The sequence below is a fragment of the Lampetra planeri genome, chromosome 28 (assembly GCF_965212315.1).
Source record: "Lampetra planeri chromosome 28, kcLamPlan1.2.h2, whole genome shotgun sequence".
Classification (NCBI taxonomy): Eukaryota; Metazoa; Chordata; class Hyperoartia; order Petromyzontiformes; family Petromyzontidae; genus Lampetra; species Lampetra planeri.
Window position 1 is genome coordinate 6,996,645 of NC_136134.1, and position 18,135 is coordinate 7,014,779.

General features: G+C 48.1%; 1 protein-coding gene across 1 annotated transcript in view; it reads left to right on the top strand.

The window, feature by feature from the left end:
- Positions 1 to 17,641, top strand: part of CLSTN1 (calsyntenin 1) — a 141,029-nt gene extending 123,388 nt beyond the window's left edge. The window contains exons 10-17 of the mRNA XM_078607761.1: positions 3,657 to 3,823; positions 5,410 to 5,564; positions 6,344 to 6,543; positions 8,603 to 8,773; positions 9,932 to 10,077; positions 12,669 to 12,798; positions 13,343 to 13,527; positions 16,694 to 17,641. Of these exons, the coding sequence (XP_078463887.1) occupies positions 3,657 to 3,823; positions 5,410 to 5,564; positions 6,344 to 6,543; positions 8,603 to 8,773; positions 9,932 to 10,077; positions 12,669 to 12,798; positions 13,343 to 13,527; positions 16,694 to 16,966 (1,427 nt within the window). The 3' untranslated portion in view covers positions 16,967 to 17,641. The remainder of the gene's footprint in view (positions 1 to 3,656; positions 3,824 to 5,409; positions 5,565 to 6,343; positions 6,544 to 8,602; positions 8,774 to 9,931; positions 10,078 to 12,668; positions 12,799 to 13,342; positions 13,528 to 16,693) is intronic.
- Positions 17,642 to 18,135: the final 494 nt, after the last annotated feature.

Below are 18,135 nucleotides of genomic sequence, written 5' to 3' on the forward strand. Positions count from 1 at the left end.
TGATAAATGGATTCGATGGTGGTAACTCTCCGACGTGTTGTCCGGGGGTGTCCCGCGCGTTGCCTGGCATCGCGTCCGACGTCTCGCGCCGCGTCCTGGGAGTTTCTCATGTTCGGTTCTTGAAGCCGCCAGCGCGCGGAGGGAAACACCGTGCCGAACAACGTGCGCAGTACGACCTGACCAACACACATCGGACACTCTGTGACGGGGCATCTGCGAAAGCCTGCACGGTCAAATAATCGTGTCCATTTGCGGTTTTGGATGCGAGCTGACTCTGCAGCAACATTAATCGTCAACATCTCTGTAATTATTTACAAGGCAAAATGCAGTTTTTTTGTTAAGTTAATGGTGTTGAGCAGTTGTGCAGTGATTAAAGGCAGCACCGCTGGAATGGACTTGGTGACCCGAGTTTAATTCCAGACCGCGTGTAACACTTCGAACCAATCCTGGGTGCCCCCCTTGACCAGTCTACTTAGACTAGTCTGGTGAAGTATGGCCAAAAACACTCCCCTTGATGAAAGGGAATAAAGAGCCCTTCATCCAGCAGTGGATGGACAAATGACTGTACACTCCTCTTAATGTATTTCAGTTACAACCACCACATCACCAACATAAGAAATGTCATTGCAGATAAAAAAAAAGTTAATCTTCATAGAATACAGGGAAAAGGAAATGGCATCATAAATAAAAAATAATCAGTTGCTCCATAAATCTTAAATGAAAGGATCATAATGGAAACCGTGACACTGTATAATGTGTGTTTAAAATATATGCATATACATTTATCTGTCCAGTTATGCCTGTTGCGATATAGATATGTACACTGACATTTATAGCAAAACCAAAATTTTTACTATGAAACTATAAGAAACACTTTCTGAACTAATAAAACTAAAACTATTTTAAGTTTACTAGGTAAGGCCAACTGAGCTACATAGCTCTTTTTCATAAGCAAATGGCCACAAATGAAAGCTCAACGAAGTGGCCGATCATGTGGCAATTTAGCGCGGCCAAATACTCTAAACGCATGTTGCTAATGTGGAGGGGAAAACCACGTGACCTCGGGGAGAACATGCACACTTAAAACACGTTCTTTCGGAGTGGGCAGGTAGGAACTTGGTTGGACAGCGCATTCGTGCACGACGGACAAATATGCACGACAGACAGACAAATAATCCCTGGTGGGCAGTGTGGAACCTGTTGTTCCTACCTGTAATATACAGGCATCAACACTTAAAATATACAGGCATCAAGGTTGGGATTGAACCCACAGCCTCCTGTATACCGGGCGAGGTAGTCAACATCTCGCCACCATGGAGCCCTTGAATATAACATTGACTGGATTTCTAAAAACCTTGAATATAACATTCACGTTGATTTAAAAAAAAAAATCCCCCAATTACCCAGGATTACTTTAAATGTTTAAACGAAAATACTACGGCAAGTGAAATACGTACGTAGCATTCGGGCCGTGTGAATTTCGCGAGCATGTACTTCGCAAAACTCCGCAGCATCTGTTGCGCTTACCCACTCGTCTCACCCCAGCTTTTTGGGGGGGCCGACTCCGGGCATGGGTCATCACCCCATGCTTTTCCCATTATCGCGTCCAGCATTTAACCACGAGCATAAAGCCGTCGCCGCCGCCGCCGTTAATCCCAAGGGCCCGTTCCGAGGCGGCGGACGGGGAACGCGGGAGCGTGAATAGTTCCGCGTTAAAACTTTTTTTTCTGGTGCGGCCTTTAAAGAAATTTACGGCTGGCATTCTTTGAACTCCGTCAGATCGGATGGCAGCGAAATATTTCTGCGGCAGATGGAAATTCTGTTTCATTACTGCTTTGTGGCATCTGCTGTATAAAGAAGAGGGGGGGGGGTGCAGAGGTCACAATTGAGGCTCGAGCCACAACGGAGTCGTAACTTTAAGACGGGGGGGGGGGAGGACAGATTTAGTGGCCGCCGGCTCTAAAGAAGCGCAGGGGCAAACCAACACGCCGTTGCGAATCGCTTGGTGTGCTCGACTTGCATCGCGATAATGTAAACAAAACGAACCGAAAAAAAGAATGCGTGCGCAGTGTCCGGCGAACCGTCTCGCTCCGCAGATGTCCCTCACCTGGCAAGGGTCGTGGATTCTTTTCACGCACAATGGGGCTCGCCGCAGGTGCTCGGTCTCGCAGGGCGACGAAAGCCTCAAGTCACCTAAGCCAAAGTGGTACTTTGGTTTGCAGCTGTTTGTTGCTTCGGAGTGAAAGACAAGGATCCCCCGTTTAGTCACAACAGATTGTTGAAGCGAGTGCTGTTAGCGGGATAGTGCCCATGCAGGCAGGGCGGCGTCCACACACGAAAGGGCACGGTGGCTTACACCACGCACGGCCGCTGTTGTCTCCCCAGCGTTGATGGTTGATGTTTACACCCCGAAACCAGCTAATCATTTGAGACTGAGTCGACCAAGGGGAAGCCCAGGTCCGGTTCAAATATTCATCATTGATGTTGCCGGTGAGCAGGAATCCAACATCGGGGTAACCCAGCTGCATTTGTTTATCAAGCCCGGACGACACCTGATGAGAACGTTGAGATTTCGATTTCAAGCTTTTCGTGACTGCAGGGATTCATCTTCTTGGTTCTTTCGGTAAAGTCACGTAGAAGGAAAATAATAAAATAATCAAAATAAAACATAATAAAATTTCGATTTCAAGCTTTCGTGACTGCAGGGATTCATCTTCTTGGTTCTTTCGGTAAAGTCACGTAGAAGGAAAATAATAAAATAATAAAAATAAAACATAAGCAAGCAGCCGTCTTCAGGTGGAGAACAGGTCTGTCGAGTCTTCAGAGTTTTCAGACTCGACAGACCTGTTCTCCACCTGAAGACGGCTGCTTGCTTTGTGGCCAAAACGTCGTGAGAATTATTTTATTATGTTTTATTTTCATTATTTTATTATTTTCCTTCTACGTGACTTTACCGAAAGAACCAAGAAAAACGTTGAAATTTGTCGGAAGTTTACTTGCTGAAACGCATGCTGTTGATTAATGTTGCCAATAGGCTAATTGACTAAAATTAACATTGTTATTGATATGAGGAGGCACGGAACATATGTAATAGAGGTTTTTTGAGTTAGATCGTGTAAATATATAAATGTGGTGTTAAACCCACCACCACCCAACACAGCCAACTTGTAAGGGTTGTCACGTAAACAGAACATGCCAATTCGTCACTAGTACAGCACACCGTTGTGTTGGAGAGGCAAGCCACAACATTTACAAACTGAGTACGACGTTTCGCCAGTAATTACAACTAGCTTCATGGTGGCGGGTTTAACGACACATTTATATCTGGATGCGATCTAACCCAAAAAACCTCTCATGGATGATATTGGTCACGAAAGCCTACATGTTAAACAGAACGTATGATTTCTGCACATGGCAAGTTGACAACAGTGTGCGTCCCTAATAGCAACGCAACTTTATAATCTGCATTGGTTCCTCTCGGACCATCAACACGACAGTGATCGTGTCCGCCTTGCTCGGTACGGGCAGAGTTGTAGCTGACACAACGAACTCTTTTAACCCGAGTTGGAAAACATTGGAAACGCAAGAAGGAATGCGTTTTTTTTCCGTCATCCTAATTTGTACGTACGTATATTTGTCATCGTCGTCCGTCTCAGGCGGCGAGCAGCCATCTCCGCGCTTCGCTCAGTTCTTCCGCGGAGACATCGCGGGCTTCACGGTGCTGCCGGGGCACGTGGAGACGCAGGCCGTGGTGGCGTGCCTTCACGCCTGCAAGGAGAGCCTCGATCTGCCCGCCCTGCCCAACGCCTCCAGCGTCGTGAAGGTGAAGTGTGTGACCCTTCCTCCCCACACCCCGACCCCACCCAACGCCGGTTTAACGCAAGGGGCTTCGGGGGACTGCAGCCAGGCGTCTCGGGATTTGGACGACCCTCCCCACCCTCACAATAGAATATAGATGTGTAGTGGTGTTAACTACTTGCTGTTCGCAAACTGTGAGAGAGCGGATCGTGAACAAGGTTTTCCCGCTCAATCAAACGGTCAGGGTCAAATGGGGTGAGGTAGGATCCAAACGCCAGATTGGGAAGGACCAATCAGAGGGTTCCACAAGGTGGCCGGGGATTGGACAACCCGGCCACGAACAGGTATAAAAGCCAGAGCGCTGAGAGCTCTTGGCCAGTTCTGCTACACGAAGACCCAAGTCGGCCGAAGACGTCTAGGACCCTGGACCAAGCCTTCCAACCCTTTTCAGGGCTCGGGCTCAGAGTAACCAGTGGTCGGGGAGAGATCCCCTAGGTCCAGCCAGAGGACGCTGGGAGAGCAGGGAGATTAGATAGCCTGCAAGGTCCGGAGGCTGTACCTCCTCAGGGTAACGGGTGAGGGGACCATATACCCCTTTGTGTGATAGGGACTGTGTATTAAGACAATAAACAGTGTGTGCCATAAAGAAGTTTAGAAGTCCGTCCTTTACAACACTACAGATGTACGCCAAGTCCTCACTTAACGTGCGGTGTTCACGCAACGCGATTTCGCCTTGACGCGGTTCTTCCGTTAGGAAACACTTTTTGTACAGTTGCGAAACGCGCACGTTATCACGTGGTTTCTGAGCGGTCGGCGACGAACTACTTTCTTGAGCCGAGCGGAGTGGTGCAGTACGCGGAATGATACAAATGATACAGTCACGTGGCGAACATTGTATCTCGCCAAACTCTGTTGTTACATTATTTATGAGGAAATTGATTTCGCCAAACACCTTCATCGCTGAACGCGGCACTTTCCAGGAACGCATTTACCGTGTTAGATGAGAACTTGCTGTTTCGCTTTATAATGGGGGACCTTTTTGCCAGTATCAATAGTTTTTAAAACAGGTGTTTTATTGCCAGAAAGGGTAAAACCTATTCTTATTTTTTTTCACGCTTTTTAATGTTTGAAATTCAAATACAGCGGTCAGGACATCGATAAATCCTTGTACTGCCATGGTTTAGAGACCAGCACACTGGACTTGCAATACACGGGTCACAGGTTTGATCTGCTGGCGCAGCTGAAACAACGGTGCAAGTTTCTTAAATCTCCCCACCGCCTCTATCAGTGGAGCAGTGTGCATGGGTACGTACTCCACAGTTAGTTGATCGGTGGGTCACGTGTTTTGGGGAAAGTGTGGCTTTTGCCGCCTTTTCCAAGATGTCCAGCCAGTGTGGAAGAGTAGGCCAAAATTCCCCTCTTGACGAGCTCTCTATAGTATTCTCTAATGTGGAGGTCCTTGTATGGGCAGTGCGGTGAGAAAGCAGGTTCAGGGCTGTATATGTAGAGTATATTTTACGCTTGCCACAGGACCATAGCATTCTATACGTTCGGATTAACTTATCTTAACGGACGCCCCGCTCCCCCTCGGTTCGTTACATCTCCTCGCAGGTGCACTTCAACCCGACCAGGCTGACTCTCACGCTGGAGGTGGAAGGTCACGACCTGGAGCAGCTGACGGAGGCCGTCAAGCGCGTGGCCTACGTCAACACCCGCCAGTTCCCCACGCCGGGCCCCCGCGACCTCCACCTGGCCACGGTGCTCCAGTGAGTCCGTTCTCCGACTTCCTCCGCAGGGCCCACGCCGCCACATTTTTTGAGTGCCGGCGAAGAAGGAAGCAGGCCGGGGTGGGGAGGGGGGGGGGGACGCCTGTCCTGCAGCCCCTAAAAAAGCTACAAACCGGTCCACGGGAAGAAAAAAAAAAATGCGTTGCAATATTTTCAGTAAAGAAACTAGAACTGTTTGTTGATATTAGGCGCCACAGTGCTGAGATGTTAATTAAGTTAGAACGTTTGTTATTGCGCACTTGTATGATTCCAGTCCATCACGAATGGGCGTGACTCCCTCGCCTGGTATATACAGGGGGTCGTGGCTTTGATCTGCTGTATATTTATATTTGGAGTTTGCATGTCTCTCTCCCGGCGGTCACGTGGATTTTTATCCTGGTCGACCGGGTTTTCCCTCCACGTTAAGAGTCAACGTCATGCGATTCTTTGGCTGCTGTAAATTTCCATGTGATGAGCGACTTCGTTGAGCTATCATTTGTGGCAAAGTCGCTTCTGAAAGAGAACTATACAGCTCAGTGGGCCTTACCAGGTAAAGTAAAAATGACATACAATAACATTATCTTTTCAATGTGAGCAGTTCAAAGCAACGGTATCTGTTAATTACTTGCTGTGTCACGAAAAACGCGTGGCATATTGCCACTATTGACGATGGCGATTACGACGACGACGATCGTGACGGCGATGATTATAATCACGAAGACAATTACTTCATTGTTGATGATGACGATGATGACGACGGACGCACCTCCACCCGGCAGCTGCGTGGAGGAGGGCTGCCCGGACGTCCCGGAGGTGAGCGCGTACGTCATGGTGCTGCAGCCCGAGGACCCGCACATCATGCTCAGCGGCGCCGACTCGTTCGCGCGGCCCGCCGGGGAGTTTCCCGACGGCGTGGTGCTCTTCCCCGACCTGCGGGTCGTGAGCTCCGTCACCCGCGAGGTGCCCAGCGACGTGGGAGGTACGCGGGCAGGTCATTGGCGGGCGGGCGGACGCGGTCGCTAACTCTCCCGACGCAGTGTGTGTGTGTAAATGAGTACCTGGTGTGGTGTGTAAACATCGCCACTGGGGAGTCAAAGGCGGCCGGGCGTGGTGCTGACCACCCACCTCCTCGTGTGCCGTGCCGGCCTTCATAGGTACTCGCTAACAGCACTTGCCCCAACAGTCTCTGAAGGCTATACGGGGGATCTTTGTCTTTTTGTGTACGTGGGCTGGGTGGGCGCAAACCCGCGTGTGGTTTCGGCGCTAACGGCCGGTGTTTCGAAGCGCTTGCTACAAACAAACCACCAACAACTTCGTAGGTAAAAAAATGAAATTAAAATTAATGGCGCTACGCCTCTCTAATGAGCCCATGCTGCAACTTGCGGACATCTCGGAACGGCAAAGGCTTAAAGAAGGCCGGCACGTGCGGGTTTCCTGTAAGACATTGGCGGAGTCATTCTCCAGGATGGAACGAGGGCCATGGTAGTGGCTGGGATGGCCCATGAAGTTCGTTGAATGCAGTGTGACGGCGAGTCTCTTTCCGGCGCTAACCAATAACTTGATATCCTTAAATTTCGATTTAAAGCTTTCGTGACTGCAGGGATTCATCTTCTTGGTTCTTTCGGTAAAGTCACGTAGAATGGAAATGATAAATAATAAAAATAAAACATTATAAAATAATTCTCACGACAGTCTGAGACTGTCTTCTCGACAGACCTGTTCTTCACCTGAGGACGGCTGCTTGCGTTGTGGCCGAAACGTCGTGAGAATTATTTTATTAGGTTTTATTTTTATTATTTTATTATTTCCATTCTTACGTGACTTTACCGAAAGAACCAAGAAGATGAACTTGATATCTGTTCGAGTGACCTCATTGTGGTCTGTAATAGCCTGAGGCAATGCTTTCAGTGTGCGAAATTCAATTTTCTAGAGACCGATTTTGCTCGTATCTCCACTTTAAAGCCAGCAATCAGAATTGCTTGATAGCAGCAAGGAAAGAATAAAAACGTTATTGTTGTTTCTTCCCTGTGATCAATAAAGATTTAATGTGTATCCCTGTTTGTAGACAGTACTTATTTCACGTATGTTTTAAACTGGTAGTAGATCACAAATAAGCATTTTATAGTTTCATTTATTGTTGGATTATCATTTTTTTTACATCACCTGTCTGGCTCTGGAGCATTGCAGATAAAGGATTTTTTTTGAAGCAGAACTCCAATTTGTGCCTCCAACACAGAGATGGATGAATTAATGCAACAAATTAATTAACGTGTGGAAATGTGGCAGCATTTTCTGCTTAACGAGCCTCTCCGCTGATAAGATGAGATTGCAGAAGGTTGAAACCGGTCCAGAGTTTGCTTGATTAAAAAAATGTTGCTATGTCTGGTTTGGAAAGCCCAAAAGACTGATGGACTAATACAAATAATTTAATGTATTTATACGTTGATGACCCTAAGCCTCAATGGCCTCTCACCTGGTTATAAATAGAAAATTTAATTGACTGGTTGACTGACTGAATGATTGACCTTGCCCTGTGTTTCCCTTTTGTGAGTCATGTATTTGCTTCTATAAAAAAAATGACACTTTCAGTCTCATTGTGCTATCACCTGGTTTGAAATTAGAGTATTTTGGCTGCTGTAAATGTCCACGTGATAAGTCATTTCGTTGAGGTATCATTTGTGGCCACATCGCTTCTGAAAAAGAGCTATATAGCTCAGTGGGCCTTACCTGGTACAATGAAAATAGATTTTAGTTTACATACAAGTTTTTAAATACTAGAATAATTCACCAGTAATAGCTCAACGAAGTGGCTTATCATGTGGAAATGTATTGCAGCCAAATAATCTAAATGCATCTTGATTCTTAATGTGGACAAAAATTCCACGCGATCACGGGGAGAGAGAGAGAACACGCAAACTCGGAATATACGGGCGTTGTCAGGGTCGGGATGGAGCCCGCGACGACCTCCTGCATACCAGGCGAGGTAGTTAACATCTTGTGGCCCTGCCCTGGCGCGCCGTGTGTTCGTTCGTCCCCAGGCCAGGAGGCCGTGGTGTCCGAGGAGATCCTTCACAACCTGGACCGCTGTGAGGTCGCGGCCCTGGGCGACCCCCTGGAGGGCCCCCAGGAACGCTTCGAGGTGCCAGCCGATCAGCTGAGCCCCCAGGGCCTGGAGGTCACCAGCGGCCCCCAGGGAATCACCATCTCCGGTGAGGGCATCGCCAATCAAGCAAAATATGTAGATTTTGTGTATATATATATGCACGTAAAAAAAAACTAAACTGAAATTTTTTTCACTTAAAGCTTTCGTGACTGCAGGGATTCCTATTCTTGGGTCTTTCGGTGAAGTCACGTGACTTTTCCAAAAGACCCAAAAATATCTTTTTTTTTTACCAAGTAAGGCGCACTGAGCTGTATAGCTTTTTTTTCAGAAGCGACCTGGCCACAAATGATAGCTCGACGAAGTGGCTTATCGCGTGGAAATGTCCAGCAGACAAATACTCTTCACGCGTGTTTGAAAATATGGAGGGAATAACCGTAGGACTCGAGAAAAATCCACGCGACCATGGGGAGAAGATGCGAACTCCAAATATACGGGCCTCAGGGTCGGAATTGTACCCACGACTTCCTGTATACCAAGCGAGGTAGTTAACATCTCTCCACCGCGGATGGATGCCCCAACAAGTAAATCATAGTTATGATGATAATTTACAGTTCTTTGCCAATACACTGCTGGATGAAAGGCTGCCCTTTGCCATGTTGGGCATTGGGGTTTGTTTGACCATGTTTCACCATGCTGGTCAATACGGGTTTGAGAAAAGGAAGCTGAGAAACTGGTTCAGATATTACCTGTCATTCTCTCACTGATGTTATATTCATGGCGAGGAAGTAAAGTTGGATCACTGTAATCATAGTGCAGTGGGCGAATTCCACTGTGTGAGTGTTTTTAAAATGTTACGTATTCATTCACTCACCGATAGGGAGATAAATCTTATGGGGAAAGAAATCCAGATATCATTGGAACATATTTCCAAAAACCACAGAATTTGAAACATATCACGGGGAAAACATTTGAGAAATAAAATCATGGGAAAAAATGTCCAAATATCAGCCGGATAGGATTTTAAAATCCGCAAAGATAGAATTCCAAAAACATTGGAAAAAATAATTCCATAAATCAGAGAATTACAAAATGCATGGCACGAGAATAAAAAAAAAACACTGGAAGTTAATTCCCAACGGTCGAAGCGGCACTCTAGGAGTACAGACTGACAGGCCGAGGTAGACATTTACGTTCTAACCCTGACTCCTCTCCTCCCTCCTTCCCCCTCTGCTCTCCACTCCCCTCCTCCCCCCCCCCCTCACAGGAGTGGAGAGCCTAGCGAGCTACGAGCGTGTGCTGCGCACTGTGCGTTACCTGCACAGCAACCCGGACTCGCTGTTCGAGCGCCGCTTCCGGCTCACGTGCTCCGAGCTCAACGGCCGCTACGCCAGCAACAGTCTGCCACTCGACGTGAGACACGGACGCCAGGCCCCCCCCCCCCCCCCCCCCCCCCCCCCCCCCGGCGCTTGTCCACATGGGCGCCGCTGCCACTACTTGCCTCGTTCCCGCGCGCTCTCGTTTTTGAAGGAGCCACGGTGGTGGGAAAATGTTAACTACCTCGCCCTAGTATACAGGAGGTCGTGGGTTCGATCCAGACCCTGATGCTTGTGTATTTGGAGTTGATATGGTCTCTCTCCCCGTGGTTGTGTCGATTTTTCTCCGCATTCTTTTGGTTTTTTTTCTCTACACATTTAGAAACATGAGTTTAGACGATTTGGCTGCTACAAATTTATACGTGATATACCACTTTGTTGAGTTGTCGTTTGTGGCCAGGTCGCTTCTGAAAAAGAGCTTTATAGCGCAGGTGGGCCTTACCTGATAAAATCAAAATGGTTTATAGTTTCATTCTTGGAATTGTGTGCGCTATAGTTTCGGTAAACCGGGCTTCTCGCAACGGTCATGAGTTTCGAGCGAGCAATCCTAGCAATGTTTGTGGCGGTGTCCGGGATGGCTTCAGAGGACAAAGGACCAAACTGGGTTTAAACCGAAACCGCCAAATGTTTGCCACACTACTGTTGACGGGAGTCGGCCATCGTGCAACAATGTCGAAACTGATGTTGCCACCCTGTGGTTAAACTGGCTTCGCAGCGGTAGAAAGTTTTGATGGTCTCAGCCCGGTCACCAATGACCGCACAAGGGAAACAAAACATTACGGTAAATTTACTTCTGTGCTTAGTTTTGGTATATTCCAGCTCTGAGAATGAAAGTATCAGTGTGGCCATCAAGTGACAGACATTGTGCTCATAAGAATTATATACAAATGAGAAAATAAAAAAACGCTAAAATTAGATGGTAAATACGGGACACGAACATTTAATGATTCTTGAATCAAATCGCAAACCCTGAAATCGTGACAGCTAATTTGTTCATCAAATCGGAAGATGTGGGTAAAAGACAAATATAAAGATCACAGTTAGATGCCTTATAGGTAGTGGAGGCTCATGGGAAATTAAATTTTAATTCACACACAAATAAGTATTTTTATCAAATCAAATCTGTTACCCTGTACATTAAACCTCTCATTCCATTATTAAAGCCTCACCATCTCTTCTCCATCGCCCATTCCCTTCCCCCCCTCGCACCTCAACCTCTTCCCATCCCACCCCTGCACTTCCGTGACCCCCACACGTGCCCTCTGTAACGGTCACTCATTCCTCGGCCCTTTTGCGCGCACCCTTGCCGTCGAAATCACTCGTTGTGTTACCGCTTTTAAACTACCTAAAGCGTTTTGAGCTAAGGCACTCTCTAAATAAAATATAATATAAAATAAGATATTTTGACGCTTTTGCAGCTAATGTCCAATTCACTGGTACTACTCATCACCACCGTCGTAATGGAGCACTCACTCATGAATGAACCATCGCAGAGATCACATGACGGGCTGCACTTTGCGTTTCGTATTGGCAAGTCCCCCCCACGAGATCGAAACGAACTCTTAAAAAGAGCTGTTACGAGATGCGAAAGGTTAATTTGAGTCGATGTGGGTCAATGCACGTCGAAATGAACTGATGTTAAATATAACATTGACCTGAGAAGGATGAGTAGGGAGTCTTTTTTTTTTTTACCAGTGGAGAGCTACTGGAAGAAAATGTACACGTGATTTTTTTTTTCTTCTTCTTGAAAGCTGGAAAGGTTTTCATTGATATTCCTTTTATTGTCATCTTCAGCATCATAAGCAGCAGACATGATCAATCCACTGCTGGATGCAGGCCTCCCCCCCCAAACCATTGCTCTATCAATCAATCAGTCTATATTTATATCGTTCACATCACATTAATAAGAAATTCATATTTGCATAAAATTCCATTTACATGAATTATAAACACTTATAATATATAAAATACATGACTTTTGAGTTCAAAATAACAGAGGAATGTAACATAGGTAATAAGAGTCAAAATTATTATTTTTAATTTACAATAAAAGAAAAATTTACTAAACTCAAGAAATGACATGGTGAAAGGTGATGCCCAGCTCAGCTTACACGCATTCGTGCACGATCTGAGAGATGCATTGAAGAGGTAGGGCTTTTAATCGTCATTCAAATTCATCTCAACCGTCTCTCACAGTCCTGCCATGTGGCAGCATCGTGCTCGGTGGCTCGATTTTAGCCGGAACGGCCCGGAACGCCGCCACGGGATATTATTTCGGCCACGCCACATCCATCTCGCCTTTCTTTTGTTGCCCTCATTCTTCCCTGTGTTCCTTTCAACAATCTTCATAGGATTACAAGACAAAGAAAATAGGGGACAATAATTTAAGATTGTTATGAATGGACGTACCTTGTGCTCTAGTGGTAGTGTGCCGGAGGCAGATAATCCCAACTCCACAAGCAGCCAATCCCAACTCCACAAGCAAGCCTCGCAGCGTTTCGGGAAATATCGAGCGCGAAAATTAATCCTCGATTGTTGTTGATGATATTATTATGATCGTCATCATCATCGTCTCGGCTGGGCGATGCTCAACGCTGTGCTGCCCGCGTGTCCTTGCGTGTGCCGCAGGTGACGGTGCTGCATGTGGTGCGCGCTTCGGAGCACGTGAACCACGCACGCGTGCAACCCGAATTCGTTCACTCGGTGCACTACCCCGAGCTCTCGGGACACAGCCTCACGGCGACGGCTCACAGCAACGGTGACCGCGCGCGCGTGTGCGCGCGCACGCACACACGCACACACACACCGCAAGCAGCCACGCGCAGGCACACGTAATACACATGTCACCAGCCACGCCGCACATGTGGCACAAGCAATACACTCAGTCACCAGTCACGTGATACACGCGTGATACACACGTGATACACGCATCGCCAGACACGTGCGGCACACACGATAAACACATCACCCACACACACGATGCACATCTTTACCAATATGATGTATATAGGTATTTTAGATACGTGAACTTTTTATTTAGTTTCATCACTTTCACCGTTGTGGTGACCCAGGTGACTCTTGCGCAACCGAGACTCTATCCTTGACGTTCTCACCTGGTTCACCAAAGCGAACAGATCGGTCTCTCTGTCACCAAGGACACGACAGTCATCTGTTCGTTTAACGCATTAATTTGTCTTTCCTGTCGTTCGCAATTATCACGCAGTAGCGTGGACCGTTTAATTTCCAATCGCTCATTTATTTACGCGATTCCCTCTCTCGCCCCGGCTCCGCTTCGCCCGCAGCCATCCCCGGCACGGCCACGGTGGTCATCGTCCTGTGCGTGGGCTTCCTCGTCTTCGCCATCGTGCTGGGCGTCGTGCGCGCCCGCTCGGCCAACCAGCGCGGAGCGCGCGAGCAGGAGGGCTCCCGCGACAACGAGATGGACTGGGACGACTCGGCGCTCACCATCACCGTCAACCCCATGGAGGTAACCGCCACGCGCCCCCCCCCCCCGCGCCCCCACCCTCCCTCGCCACACAATGCCGCCCTACGGTGGCGAGATGTTTACTGCCTCGCCTGGTATACTGGAGGTCCTGGGTTCGAATCCAACCCCCTCCCCGTCGTCGCGTGGATTTTCTCCGGGTCTTCCGGTTTTATCCCTCCACATTTAGAATCAACGTGCGTTTAGAGTATTTGGCTGATATAAATGTCCACATGGTAAGTCACTTAGTCGGGCTATACTTTCTCATTGTCAACCTCCTAGGAGCGTGGTTCTCAACTTCTATAGGATGCCGCCCCTCCAACTGCAGCAGCTTTTGGCTGCCCATCGTACAAAGACGGTCACCGCCTCACGCCCTTTTGGATGAGCTTCTGCGGTCGTCTGGAATGCTCTTCTTTCCGATATGATGCACTTTTAAATCTTCTAGATAGAAAACTAATTTCTTTCATTTCTTTACATGCAATGTCTTGGCCAATCATCCCCACGCTGACAAATTACTTGAAAATGTTTCATTACGGGATTAAACCTAACGGCAAACATCGCCCCCCCCCCCTCCCGAACGTAGACATAAAAAAAAATTGGCAGGACCGTCCTGGAAACAGATGGTCTTTCCTGGGTAAATAAGCGAGAACGTGACCAAATTAAAACATTATCGAGAATATCACCGGCAACAACGTGAACGCCGAGAACAACGAATGGATATTACCGTTGACCATCGCGTGCCGCTGTGGAGTACAGCAACGCGCGTTGCCTTGCGCTGCCGGTTTCGACCGGCGAGCCTCGATTAGTTAGGCCCTGTGTCTCGCCATATCGCCTGTTGCGTTTAACACTCCGCAAGCGAAAAAGATCTTTGCCGGTTATTTTAATTATATCTTTTTTTGTTCCAAACACTTCAGCAGAGAGCCTCGATCTCACAGCTAAGCTTCGGGCAAGTTCCACCGAATACTAATAATCTTATTAAAGCAAATAGCTCTACAATGCCGCTTCTAAACGTTCAGGGTGCGTGGCCGTGATAAGCATTAATAAAGCCTCCAAAGGGTTTTTACAATAATAAGTAATATTTAAAAATACTTTTTTTTTTAAACACGCTTTAATGAAATGTACCGTACGAGTAATGGCAGAACTCCACGACTCCAGGAAGTGGTCCCGAAGCTTGCCATAACATAAGGGGCCGTGGTGAATTACAGCCAACGTTAGTTGAGCGTGGACAATTAGACCCAAGCCGAAGCATAACATATGAAAAAGATTGTTAAAAAAAAGTTTGATAGAATATTGTATTGTCATCAGTATGACTTAAGTATACCAAGTTTGCAGTAGATACCACATTGGGAAGTGGGTTAAAATTGAGTTACACGATTTGAGGATTCGACAACAAAAACAGAGTGAGTTAATAGAAAGCGTGTGAAAAAAAAAATCGTCTGGGGTATTTTTTGTGCGCATTAGTAGATGTGTACACGTTTGAATACCGATTATCCACGAGATGCTTCATCTCCGAGCTCGTAATTTATTTTATTTTCCCAGATAACCAATGTGGCAACCGTGCCGCAGAGGGTTACGATGTGTGCAGCAAATGTACAGAGGTTTGGAGCGGCGGCGCAGTGGTTAGCGCACTGTACTACGAACCTGGTCACCCAAGTTCGATTTCCAGCGACGGCTAGCATCGGTGCGGAGTGATATCTGCACTGTCATCGTCCCCCACCGCCATCCCCATTTCTTAACCTGCACTGACCATTGACCAGTGTGGTGAAGTATGGTCAATAAACACTCATAACCAAAAGGCCTGGGGAGGCCCCGATCTACCAGTGGATTGGCCAAGGGCTATAAATGAAATGTTAAGATGTTAGTGTGTGCCTTTGTGTGTGTGTGTGTGTGGAGCAGTAGTGTAGCGGTTAGCGCGCTGCGCTATGAACCCGGCGACCCGGGTTCGATTCCCGCTCACGGCCAACACCGGTGACGATTGTCTGAACCGGTCCTGGGGAACAGTGGCGCAGCAGTTAGCTCGCTATGAACCCGGTGACCTGACACGTACAGTATTCCCAGCTCCAGCTGACATCAGTGGCGAGTTATGGGCCTCCTGTAGCTCAATTTAGCCTGAAATGAGTATCTGATAATGTGTGTGTGTGCGTAAAAACATACGCACTGGGGGGAGCTTCTTCATTTGTGCTCGCTTCTCACAGCACTTGTCCCAACGGTCTGTTTAGGAGCTATATGGGCAACCTTTGCCTGTGTGCTGTGAATGACTTGTAGATTTAAGAGCACGTGAATAAACCTGCCTGAAAGAACACGTAATCTGAAGCTTTAGGACGCAGAACTGCATGTTCCAGGACAAAAAGAGGTTTAAAACTTTTTCCATTAGTATGATTATGAAATAGCAGCTGGTCATCAGGGGTTTGTCATTTGCCGTGTAAATATGCACGTTAATTCCGTGATATGTTTTGCAGACTTAAAATTCACAATTCCCTTATGAAGACCGTGTGCGATGGACTTTTTATTATTACGTGAATTGGTGCTGCATAACTTTAAACCTCCATTGTGAAGCAATCACACGTTAATTATCATACTTTAATTATTCATATATTAAGTGACTGTCTGCACGTTGTTGGTGGCAGGAAATAAAAAACACAATTAAATAAAACCACATTTTGGTTCTCTCTGCAGGTCAAGTCTAAACTAAAGTATAAAAATAAATATTTATTTTACCAGCTAAGGCCCACTGAACTGTATAGTTTTTTTTCAGAAGCAACTTGGCCACAAATGATAGCTCAACGAAGTGGCTTATCACGTGGAAATTCATAGCGGCCAAATACTCTGAACACATTTTGTTGATTCGAAATGTGGAGGTTAAAAACCGGAGGACTTGGAGAGAAATCCACGTGGCCACGGTGAGCGCGACACATGCAAACCGCAGATATACAGGCGTCAGGATCGGGATCAAACCCACGACCTCCTGTAAACCCGGCAAGGTAGTTAACGTCTCGAACACCGTGGCTCCCACATCGTTCTCCTCCCTTCGGTTTCTAGAGTTTCGAGCAGAATTGCCGAACGGGCCAATCGACGAACGTCGTCGCGACACGCCGGTCCGCACGAACTCACCACCGTGTGTGTCCCCCTCGCTTCCTCCCCCATCGCCCAACGCCGTCCGCTCGCCCCGCAGTCGTACGGCGGCGAGCAGGCGAGCGAGGCGGAGAGCGAGGTGGAGGCGGACGCGGAGGAGGAAGAGGAAGAAGAGGAGGAGGAGGAAGAGGAGGAGGAGGAAGAAGAGGAAGAGGAGGAGGAGGAGGACGACATCACGGCCGCCGAGTCGGAGGAGAGCGGTGCCGAGGAGGGAGAGGTGCAGGCCGGGGTGCGCGCCTCCGTGGAGCAGCAGCAGCCGCGGCACGCGCCGCGCGAGCAGCTCGAGTGGGACGACTCCACGCTGACCTTCTAGGGGTCGGGGGCACCCGCGGAGCGATCGGTACGACGATGACAATAACGACGATGACGACGACGACGATGACGACGATATTAATAAGGTGATGAAATGCACAAAGGTAGCAGCAAACTACGCGACGTATACGAAACGTCCCTCGGCGTAGAAGAAAAACACTGGCGATGGCATCCATCCTCCTCCTCCTCCAAATAAGTATTGTGTGGAGCTCGTATCCGCCCGGTGGTCTTCATCCAGTGGTGGGAATTCCACGTTCTTCAGACGGAGATCAGTCTGTCCGGAGGGACCCAACCACTGTTTGAATTCCACCAGGTGGTGCGTCCCAGCAAGGCAAAGGTGCAGCCCTGCAATTACCCCCTCATGCCACTGCTCCTGCCCCTTGCTAGCTGACTGCCCCTCACTGCCCCTAAATGCCCCCCCCCCAGCTCATTTTATCTACTCCTAAAGGACGGGTTGCAATGACACCGGCACGCCTGTGAGGAGTCGAACTCGCGAGTTGAATGATTCTCCCAGCTCTGTTACTCTATCGACTGAGCTGTGTACTGGCCATTGGATATTTACGACGACAAAGATCTTAACAGACGAATGGGGCAGGTGCTTTCTGCGAGCGCCTCGTGGTTATTCTTTGGGTCTTTCGGTAAAGTCACGTAGATCGGTTCAAAGAAAATAACGAAAGAATAACATGAATATGAATTCCTCCAGTCACCTTGTGATTGCTGGCACGTGAACATGAGGGGCGATGTGGCCAGCACCACGCCGGGCCTCCTTTGTCTCCCTAGTTATGACGTTTAACATCGTACCAGGTACTCGTTTAAGGCCGAGTCAACCTAGGGGAGGCCCAGGACTGGTTCACATAAATCGTCACCGGCGTTGCTATGTATGCACGTTGAACTTCTTTCGAACCGTGCGTGGATAACCGTGCTCATCGGTTGCTGGCCGTGAGCAGGAGTCTAATTCGGGTCGCCGGGTTCGTAGCGCAGCATATTTCTCCTGCACGCGCATACGCACGCACGCACGCGTCCGTTAGGAAGCACAACGAGGAACGATTCGTTTTTTCCTGCTATGCCGAGCGACGTCTGCGTACGAATAGTGAGTACACTGTCAGTGCTGACAATTAATGGGGGGGAGAAAGAAAATTCGGCCGCGGTCTCCCCTTCTCCCTCCCCACC